Source organism: Chrysochloris asiatica, unplaced genomic scaffold (genome assembly GCF_000296735.1).
Source record: "Chrysochloris asiatica unplaced genomic scaffold, ChrAsi1.0 scaffold00003, whole genome shotgun sequence".
Lineage (NCBI taxonomy): Eukaryota > Metazoa > Chordata > Mammalia > Afrosoricida > Chrysochloridae > Chrysochloris > Chrysochloris asiatica.
In genome coordinates, this window is record NW_006408521.1 from 23,149,089 (window position 1) to 23,160,611 (window position 11,523).

Sequence of the window (11,523 nt, forward strand, 5' to 3'; positions counted from 1 at the left end):
TGGTTTGAATCCACTCAGAAGATAGCTTTGGTGATATGCGTTGACAACCCTATGGATCAGTTTTCTGTAACCACATGGGGCCACCATGAGTTGGAAGTGACTCCATGGCATCTGACAACAAACACAAGGGAATAATTGTTTCACCACCACTTGCCATCCAGTTGGTTGTGACCCACGGTGCCCCCATGTGTGTCAGAGTAGAACTGTGTTCCAATAGTTTTCAGTGGTTAACTTTTCAGCAGTGGATTGTCAGGCCTTTCTTTTGAGACACCAATGGGGAGACTTGAACCTTCAAAGTTCAAGGGAGGTTTAATCACTAAGGCTTCTTCATGGACGTCACCCTTGAGTGGAGCCATCAAAGAAGCTCTCAAGACTGGAACTAGTGGAGTAGGGGCTGCAAGGAACATCAACAACCAAGGATAGGGTTTGTGGTCAGAACAGCCTGGAGCTAAGCTCTAACATTTCCCCCACACCCCAATCTACTAACTGAAAACCCATCCCCTTTTAATTCAAATTCAGTGCTCAGCTGAAGTTCTGCTAGTCTGCCCTGTTCATTTCTGTCTATAATTTATAAGGAGAAAATTGTACCATTTCTTTGCAGGAATCGACCTTCAAGTCCGTTTTATTTTCAATCCTCATTTTATTTACTGTCATTATTGAGTTATCTCAGGGGCTCATATGTGACTGTGTTCTCTTCCCAAAGAGATTACATATTCTTTGATGGCAGAGGAGTGACAAGATGAAGAGGATGTTTTAGGCCAATTAATCAAGCATGAAGTGGAAGGTGGACTGGACTGGAGAGGAACATTTCTGGTCAGTCAGATCAGTTGGATGACTGTTACAGCATCCCAGCACCAGATGATAAGGGTCTGGGCGTGGAGGCAGAGGAAAGACAAGGACATTTTGAAAGGAAAATCTGCAGACCTTAGCCAGTACAGAACCATATAGCCCTTAAAACTCAAGACTCTGGAGCCAAATTGCCATGTCCAATCCTAGCTTTCTCCTTTATGATGATAATGATTTTTGCTGTGAAAAATACATATTAACACAGTATTTGCCAATTCAATAGTTTTCATGTATACAATTTAGTGATGTCAATTACATTAATCATGTTGTACAACCATCTCCATAATCATTGCCAAATTTCCTACCACCATAAACAAACATCAAACAAAAATTCCTTTTCCTCTCCCTCCCATCCTGATAACCACTAATAAACTTTGGTCTCTATATTTGCCTATTCTTGTTATTTCATACAAATGAGATCATATAATATTTGTCCTTTAGTGATTGGTTTATTTCACCAAGCATAAGGGTGTGGCGCAGTAGGATAAGCACTGGGCAGCAAGGTCGGTTTGAACCACAAGGCTGGCCGTTAATACCTACCAGCCACTCCTTGGAAACTCTGTACAGGGTGTACAGGGATGGTCGCTATGAGTGCTGTCAAGTCGGTTCCGACTCACAGCGACCGTCCCTGTATAGTGTTTTGGAGGAGTAACTGGTGAATTTGAACCTCCAACCTTACCATTCAAACCAACCTTGTGGTCCAGTGCATTATCCTACGGCACCACACCAGGACTCCGTTTCTCTTTATAGTGAGTAGTATTGGTGTGGTGCTGTAGGGCAAGCACTGGACTGCTAACCACAAGGTTGACTGTTCAAATCCATCAGTCACTCCTTGGAAACTCTATACAGAGTTGCTGTGAGTCTGAACAGACTTGATGGCACTTAATAACAATATTCCATTGTATGTATATATCACATTGTATTTAATCAGTTCCTCATTGATGGAGACTTTAGTTTCCACCTTTCCGCATTTTGGCTATTGTAAATAATACTGCAATGAACACTGGCATACACATGTTTGTTTACATTGCTGCTTTCTGATCTCTTAGGCATGAGGACCTCAAAAAGTTCATGGAAGCATCCAGCTGGTATGAAGTGAGGAGAGATGCACAAGAACACCCAAACTTGCAGATAGTACCCATTGACCTAGCCTCGATGGCTTGATAATCAATATACCCTTTATATACAGGGTAGATAGGGACAGGCAACTCAGACACTGGCTACCTAAAATGAGGGGGTGATAAAGGCATGAAGTGACTGGCTTACAAGGTTTCAAGAGGGAGTTTAGCTTAAGAGTGTGCGGGTGCAGGGGGAGGTAGAGTCCCCACTGAATAGTTTTCATCTTGTCTAGATGGGTCTGGTGAAACTAGATGGGGATAAGACTCTTATGATTCAATAGTGAACAATTGTTATCATGACTAATTGTGACTGTCACAACTGTAAAGGTAAAAGTTTTGTAACAAAAACGGGGGAGTGGTTTATCTTACAGTCCAGAAACAGAGGACCCTAGGACCATCAAGGGAGAAGAACATGAGCATAGAATGCGAGGTCCTATCCAGAGAAGCAGCAACACCAGAGATGGAGACAGAGATGAGGACATAGAGAGAGGCAGCAGCCAGAGACTCTAGACTCATGGTGGCTAGGAGGCAGGCTTGCAGAATGTGCCCTTTGGTTGTTTAAATGATTATATATTCCTGAGTGATTTTTTGTGCACATTCCCCCCGCCGGAAAAAAAACAAAAACAGAGGTAATAGGAGCAAATATTGTTGAATGATGATGCACGGAGAAGATTGTAATAATTGCACTGAAATGGTGGTGTAAAACCGATGTTCTCCCATGTAAACTATCACTCAATTCACAATAAAAACTAAAAAAAAAAAAAAAGTTCATGGAGAAGCTCATCATTTTTCAATCCCCTTTTTCCACACATCTTTTTGAAACCTCCCCTATATAACTAGGAGTGGAACCCCTCAGTAATATGGTTGTTGTTGTTGTGCCGTCAAGTTGGTTCTGACTCATTGTGACCCTGTATAGGGTTCCCGAGGAGCAGCTGGTGTGCTTACACCACCAACCTTGTGGTTCAAACCAACCGTGCAATCCAGTGCATTAACCCACGGCGTCACACGAGGACTCCTGGGTCATATGGTGAAGTGTTTTAACCTTTTTAGGAGTCTTTTAAAACTGTGTGACCTCTCACCTAACCTCACTTTCTTCACTTGAAAAGTCCAATAGTAATGAATGTTTCTACCCTAATGGATTGTTGGGAGGATTGAGCTCATGCTTGAAGAATGCTTAGGCAGCTGCCTAAAATGTAGCTCTGTAGAGTAGCAATGCCTGGATATTGGCATTCCATAAATATTTGCGGAGTAAACAACGTGACATTTAACAGACTTTTGGAGGCTACGGGAGGGAAGGAGGTGCTTGCAGCATCAATGGATCCTGAGGTAAACTAATTTGAATAATCTGGGAAAGGAGGGGTAGGGACTAAAAAGGAGAAACTGGGCTTTAGGATTTTCTTAAGCAGGAAACATCTGCTTGTCTGAACGTGGATAGAGGATTTGCACTGGGAGAACTAGAAGAGACGATCCCGTGGAAGAAAAGGCTCCTAGGAAGGAATGGCGTCCTTAGTCCAGGTGGGACTGAAGAGCATGCTTTAGAAGGACTGTCAATGTAGATGACCCATACAGTATCCTAGGGCACAAAGTGTCCCGCCACATCTAGGCCCTACAGACTGGCTTTTGGAAATAGCCCTTCATGGCCGGATAAGCTGGGTGTGTTCATGGTTTTAGTCAATGAATCGTTTTCTGTAGTTTACTCTAGAATGAAAACTGAAACTGATACCAAGGAGTTGATTAACTGTTCCCCCTTATCAGTTTGTTAACTGACTCACAGGAAGTAAAATTCACAACCCCCAAATGATAGGCCCTTGGGGCAGTTTGTTTGACTTATTGATTTGGGTGGGTTAAAAAAAAAAAAATCTCAAACTGGTTATCACCCGACCTTTGCCTGTTTCTTTTTCACTGTCTAAATTAGATTCCGGGAATCCCTGTTGGGGGTAAATGGTTAAAGTGCTTGGCTGCTAACTGAAAGGTTGGCGGTTCCAGTCTCCCCAGAAGCACCTTGGAAGAAAGGCCTGGTAATCCACTTCTAAACAATCAACCATTGATTCAAGAACTCTCCGGAGCAGTTCTCTGACACATATGGGGTTGCCATGTGTCAGAGTTGCCTCAACAGCAGGTGGTAAATTCAATTCTGCAGCTTACTATTGGTGAAAAATGGTTTTCTAGATTTTCATCAACATCTCCTCCAGTCACAGAATTCAGAATCACCTTTCTCCAGATGCCCCATGAATAGGGTGGGTTAAGGCAGGAGGAACCCAACCTTGCAGATGTTCAAAACATAATGGAGCTGACAAATTAAAGTAGAATAACTTCATAAAATCACTGAACAAGATCTCATTCCATATACTCTGGATTTTTGTAGCCTGACAGTATAGGCAGAGCTCCCTGTGTGAGTGAGTGTGTGCAGACACACCTAACACAGAGACCACCACCCCTTTCAGGTGCCCCTTCAGCATCCCTTCATTTCTCTTCAGTTCTAATCTTTCCTTCTGTTAATGATTCCTCCCATACAGATATTTGTAAAATGCCTGGAAAGAGCCTGGCCCATGGTAAACCTATGCACGTTTTGTTATTGTTAAATGCCATGGGGTTGGTTTCAAGTCATAGTGACCCTGGATAGGGTTTCCAAGAAGTGACTGGTGAGTTTGAACTGTCAACCTTGCTATTCAAACTGCCCTTGCAGTTGAGTGCTTATTCTATAGAGGATTCCACTATGTACGTTGTGACTACTTCTCAGTAATGGCATCTTCCAGACTCCATCTACCTGTCTCTTAGCTTACACTACCAAATGTTTAGCTTCAGCTCTTTTAAATCCCATGTGCTAGGCTACTGCCCTGTAACTTTCTGCAAGAAAACCCTTACCAATTCCTTTTTCCCACCTCACCCAAATACACAAACATACCTGCTTCTTGTTACCACTTCCCTATGACTCCAGTCCTCTAGATTAGAGATTCAGAAAGGTCATCTGAGAAACCCAGGCCTCGACCCCTCAGAACATAGCCTTGTCTCAACTCTACCCTGCCCACACCCCTAGTTCTGGGCCCATTCACTACACAGAGTGAAGTCCCAATCAAAGTCATTCCTGGGTAAGGAATATGACTGAGTTCACCTAAACTGCAACAGAAGTTAACCTTCTTGAAACAGAGCCACTGCGTAAGACCATGGGGTGAAACAAGGCTCTCTACTTTCTTTTCAAATGGCTGGATTGGTAGCAAGAACTAGAGTACAAGAAAAGAAATGTGGGTAGATTTAGGTAGGAGGTAGGGGGATCAAGTTGAGAAAAGTTCAGCTCTTTTAACACGATAAAGAGCATAGGAATGTTTTATAAAAGGTGTCTGGTGTGGCGTTGTGGGATGATGCACTGGACCCAGAAGCCCTATAGAGGGACTCTGAATTGGAGCCCAGCAATGAACAACACCCATAATAAAAGGCGCCCTGGTATCATAGGCATTGGGCATTAGGCTGCTAACCAACCAGAAGGTCAGCAGCTGGAATCTACCAGCCACTCTGTGGGAGAAAAAGGAGGCTTTCTGCTCCTATAAAGATTTACAGCCTCAGAAACACTATGTTGTTGTTGTTGTTAAGTGCCATCGAGTCAGTTCCGACCCATAGCGACCCTGGATAGGGTTTCTGAGGAGCAGCTGGTGAAGCTGAACCGCCAACCTTGCAGTTCAAACGGCTTTGCAGTCTGGCGCATTAACCCACAGTGCCACACCAGAAACACTATACAAGATCACTATAAGTCGGAACCAACTCCATGGCACACCATCACCACCACCCATGAGGAGTCCTGGTGTGGCACTGTATGATAAGCACCAGAAAGCAAAGTTGGTTTGAACCACACCATTGGCAGTTCAAACCCACCAGCCACTCCTAGGTCACTATGAGTTGGAATCCAATTCATGGCATTTAACAACAACCCATATGCCTCAAGTGGTTCCCTTCCCAGTTCCTGTAGATCTTGCCTCGGTGTTGGCCTGTCATCATTCTAACCTCAATCCTGACTACTCTTCAGGCTGTGTCCAGATCTACAGGACAGCTGCTCTGGGCAGCTTCACCACCTAGCTCTATGCCCTCATCTGACTGAGAATTCGAGGTTCTAAAAGAAAGGCCCATCTGTTGTCTGAGCCTCTTGTATGCCTTGTGTTGCTGTATATTAAAGTCTCAGCCCCCAAACTTGCTTGTGGATTCCATGAGGACCTCTTGAGCGTTGCCTTGCTCCATTTTGCACACATGTAGCTAGCTTTACAAAGTTTGAAAACTTTGGTGCTATTATGTAGGGATGAGGTCTGTAAGATGCTCTTGGTGTGAAGTGCTGTTAAGTTGGTTCCAACACATAGTGACCCTGTGTAGAGTTTCCAAGGAGCAGCTAGTGGGTTTGAACAGCTAATCTTACAGTTAGCAGTTTAGTGCTTATCCTACAACACCACACCAATACTCCATGAACTTTTAACAAACCCAAGAAACAGGTCGTACAGTATGACCACCAGACGATCTGGTTGAGGGAAACAGAAGATCCTAGAGCCAGACGGCCAGGATCAAATTCCAGCTTCCCCACTAAAAATGTGACTTTAGGTAAATCACTTAACTTCCTGTGCCTTGGAGCTCTCACCCATAGAATAGAGATAATAGTGCCTATTTCACAGCATATAAAACCACAATACAATGTAATGATATAACAAAGCACCCCAAACAGGCATTTCTGGCTCATACACACATTAACACTAACACTCAGAATGAGAAAACTAGAGACACCCATCAGGTATGTTTTGGTGGCCTTTTGGACACTCAGGGTGAACTGTGCACATGGTGCAACAGAAGGGGTGACTGAAGTGTTCAGGAGGGTGAGTGGGGCACATTTAGGAGACAGATATGTGCCCTGAAGGAGGAAGGTGATGCCAAGAATTGTTGTGTTAAGTGCCATCGCGTCAGTTCTGACTCATAGCGACCCCGGACGGGGTTTCTGAGGAGCAGCTGGTGTTTGAACTACTGACCCTGTGGTCTAGTGCTTAACCTACAACACACCAGGACTCCCAAGAATTAGCAGCTCTAATTTTTGAGTAAAGTATCCCTCCTAATCACCTTACTAAGTTTAATTGCTTTATGAGAAAAGGGAAAAGCTCAGAGCAGTGACTTGGCTACTATGACACAGCTAGTGGACAATAGGACTCTCCAGCCTACAATCCAATGTGGGAGTGGGCTGGAGCAGAGGGGAGGCAGACCCCAAAGAAGTGCTGAGCAGGAGAGGTAGGTCCCCCAAGGGAATTGGTGAGCAGAGATGAGCTGTTAACAGCAAGTTTCCTTGAAAAGGGCATGGGTACAAGTAGGAAGCTGTTTTTTACGCCTGGGGAAAACAGGGCTAAGAAAAGGATGAGGAGGGAATACCTTTCACTAATCTAAGCCCTGCCTGCTCAGACTATCGAATGGGTGGCTGAAACACCCTGCTTTCCATTCCTTCACCACAGGGTGGGTCTGTAATGATAAAACAGGCTGGCTATGTCTGTCCCCTCCCCACTCTTCACAAAAAATCCAGATACAAATTCACTCCAGACACATGGAGTCACTGGGTCTCTGCCCTCCAGCCCAGAAAGTATTTCAGGAATATGTTATTTCAAATAAAGGAAGTGTAAGTTCATCTAGCAGTTTTTGAAAAACTGGACTTAATTTTCTGATCTGGTGGACCATTAAGCCAAATACCCTCAAGCATAGTGGCTTGGCTTGTATTTGGCCCAAAGCAGGGTTGGCTCCAACAATTTTCCTGGAAGTTCCCCTTTTTCCACCCTCCCAAAGGTGTGGTGCTGTAGGACAAACACTGGACTGCTAACCACAATGTTGGTGGTTCAAACCCATCAGCCACACAGCAGAAACCCTCTACAGGGTCACTATGAGTCAGAACTGAGGCGTCAGCAACAACTCTCCCAAAATGCACTTTTCATCTCCCAATTTTCGCCAAAAAGTCAAAACATGTTCCAAAACAAACAAAAAACAAATTTATTCAGCACATTTTAATTAAGAAATCCTATGAATCAGGACCACCACAGTTCAGACACTCCGTTGCGAAGTGTACATCAATAGCTACATCTGGAGGATGAACAAGCCATTGAATCTTTAAGAAAAAACAACAATAAAGGTTTAGCTACCTTAAAGTTTGGGGTTGGCACCCTTTGAAAGCGCCTCAAGTTTCACAACAACAGTGAAGCCAGCAGTTTCTCCTCTCTGGAGAGTCACTTTTAAAAATGCTTTCAGTCACTTGCAAAGAAGAGCTTGCAGGGCAAAAGGAAACGGTGCCCAGTAAGGAAGCACAGGCCCAGAGCTGAGCAGAAAAAAAGTCCAGGGTCTCTCATCCACCCTCTATACAGTCCCGGGCAATGGTAAGATAAGAAAGGAGGAGGGCAAGGAGAACAAGTGAGAGACTCAAAAGAGATTATCACGGTTTTCTCCCAGGAGGAGGAGTGCTGGAAAGAAGCACAGCAAAAAAACAACAACAAACAAACACGACAACTCTACCCACACCCGTAGCTCTCCGTGCCTGGGTCGTCCTCAGGAGACTCCAAGCGTAGCAAAGCTAAGAGGGCCCATAGAGCCAGAGAACAAGACTGCGGGGAGAGAGTTAGCTCTTCCAGGAGCCTTCCAGATATTGCAAGTCGTGACCTTGACCCAGAGGTGGCAAGGTCAAGTCATTTAATAGTCCACATTCAACTCCAACTGCTTCCACCTTCAAGTCTCCACCTCCCTCCCACCCCCTGACTCTCTAGAATTAACTCTCTAACCAAAACAGATTAAGTGGGGAAAAGGTGATGCCAACCCACCCACCAGGCTTTTACATTCTTCTCTCCGAATTCCTTAGCACAACAATTATAGCACCATTTTCACTAAACTCCTTCACTGGAAAATGTATGCATGTCACTAGTTTTCAAGTATTGTTAAAAGCCCTCAGGTTTCCCGCCCCTTGAAGCCCAATTTTTAAACAATCCAAGCACGCATCGCCCCCAGGGGCTAAATCAGGTACAACAGGATTCAATAGCTGCCATAGTTCTCCGTTTGTGCCAGGTCCTTGGCCCTGGAATGGCCCGGGCAATTTTCACTCAGTACTGCACGCTCTCGCCCATAAATTTCTCCACTTTTTAAAGTATTCTCCAACTTCCTTGGAAGGCCGGTAACTTCTGGCTTGGAGGTCTCTCCCCAAGTGCCTCCCTGCAGACTAGGAGATCGCTCTAAGAATGGCACCCACGGCTTCAGCTCAGGGTTAATGAGGGGTAGGACATCGTGGGGTCTGCTCAGCGGCCTCGTACTCCTCCAGAGGACCCGGGTCAGTGCATGGCACCCGAAGGCTGCAGGGAGATGGGATCCGGTCCGCTGAGGCTACCCCCGGGTCCAGGGGCGCCCGCTGGGCCTGTGGCTGCAACAGCAGCGGCCGCAGCTACGGCTCGCTGGAGCCTCCGCACAGCCTCTTTGATGAGGTTCCCCGAGAGAACAAGCTGCTGTAGGAGCCGGTCATCGTGAGGGTCGTCGTCGCCGGTCCGTGTCCCGGCCTGGGGCCAGCGTCGCTGTTGTAGGCGGCTGGAAGGCGCGGTACCCCGGAGCCATCCTCGCCGGCACGACCCCGGCAATGCGTTGGGGCCCGCGGTGAACTCCGCCACGCAGTAGGGAGCAGCTCGGTCCCGCACGCGGCCGCGGTCCCCAAGGGTGCAGCGCAAGGCTCCCGGGCCCGCTGTCTCGACCGACGCTGGCGCGGGCGACAAAAGCAAAGGCAAAGCCACGGCCCGGGCCTTGTCCGCCGGCACCGCCGCCGGGGGCCGCGGGGGCTGCAGGGACGGCCCCGGAGGCGCACACTGAGAGGCCGGGCTGTCCTGCGCCGCGTCCAGCTGCAACGCCTCGCCGATCTGGGCCACCAGCCGGTCCACCTCTCCCGATCCGCCCAGCGTCACCGACTGCTCTAACAGGAGGAAGCTATCATCCTCCTCTTCTTCCCCCTCCGCTTCCTCTTCCTCCTCCCTCCGGCACGGCATGGCCCCCTGCACGGGTACCCGAAGCTCTGATGGCGTCGCTGGAGGCTCTGTTCCTCTCCGGGGTCGGTGGGCCGCGGCAGAGTGGGGAGCGATTCCGAGGCAGAAGCCAGGACCGGAGTCGACGCGGAGGACGAAGCTCGCCAGGCGTTCGAGTCTCTGCCTCCGGAGCCGGAATCCTACCGGCTCGGATAGATTTGTAAACAATGGGTGACGTAGCGCCGGGCCTTACCACCGCGCTAAGGCGGGGAGGAGCCCTCAAAGCGGCGCCAAAGTGCAAGGCAACCAGGGCAACGCGAGGTGGTGGCCGGAGCCTCCCCGTCTCTAACCTCGAAATTTGCCTATGAAGGAATCCCAAGAGTGGGAGAGCGCTCGTATTCCACCGCCCTTAGGAGCAGAAGAAGAAAATGGAGACTCTGAGGTGCCTGGGTTGGTTTCTCCCACTCACTGACACACCCACAACGAACCCTCCTCGTCGGACGCTTCCTCCCTCCCCACGTGTCAGCCGGACGCCGGGCTCCTCCCCCAGCAACCGTCAGTCTCCCGGGCTGGGCGTGTAGGGGGAGGGGCGGCCCCTGCCTGAGGGTCTCCCTATGGAGAGGTGGGGGCGGAAGAGAAGGTGGACTCCATGGATGAAGAGAAACATTGAGACCAATCGACCTAATAGTGTAGGGATTCCTGAGCCAAACCCTTCCTCCCAATTCTCAAGCCTCTACTTTGCGTGAAAAAGATTCACTGCATCGCTGAAAGAATTGATTTCGTTCATTTAAAGGAGAAATAAAAGGTTCATATAGAAATGTTCATTGCCGTGGAGTGGGTGGAAAAACCTTTTGAACATAAGACTCAAATATGGTTTATAAAAGTAAGTTATACAAACACACACACCAATTTTATATACGTTTCACTTCGCATTGCATCATAAACGTTTTTCGTGTTATTGCATGTGCTTTGAAAACATTTAATGATTGCCTAAGTTTCCATTAAGTGGCTGTACCATAAATTACTAAACAACTCCTTTAACGTTCTTCATTTGTCTCAAGTCTCCAATGCAAATAAAGTGTATGACATTTTTGTGCATAAACCTTTTTGCATATTGATGATTCTTTCCTTAGAACATATTTCCAGAAGTGGGATTTTACTGCTGTTTAGTGCCCTTGACTCGGTTCTGACTCAGGGATCGGGTGAGTTGAACCGCCAACCTTGTGGTTCACAGTCCAGTGCTTAGCCACACCAGAAGTGGAGTTTTACATAGTTTTCTGATTTAATAGGTGAAATTGCTATCTCAGTTTCTATCTTTGATTTTAGAACAGTCTTGTAAACGTTTGTTAACCAACTGAACCTCCCTTTTTTTGTTGTTTGATTCTGTCACTATCCTACCAAGTTTTTCATGTGTATTTGACCTACCTCTCTACTTACCTGAGTTTAAGCCTCTTCTTTCATATTTTGCTTAAAATATTTCTTCAAGATTTTTGTTTGCCCTGTAGTCTTTTTTCCTCCCAAGTAAAAACAAATTTTAATGTCAAATCTATAAAACTCCTTCCTTTGAGACT

At 46.7% G+C, this 11,523-nt stretch overlaps 1 protein-coding gene across 1 annotated transcript; it reads right to left on the reverse strand.

Moving 5' to 3' along the window:
* Window positions 1-9,277: 9,277 nt before the first annotated feature.
* On the reverse strand, window positions 9,278-9,976 carry FRAT2 (frequently rearranged in advanced T-cell lymphomas 2). Its single transcript, XM_006831457.1, has one exon. The coding sequence runs from the start codon at window positions 9,974-9,976 to the stop codon at window positions 9,278-9,280; it is 699 nt and encodes a 232-aa protein (XP_006831520.1).
* Between the last annotated feature and the right edge of the window lie 1,547 nt (window positions 9,977-11,523).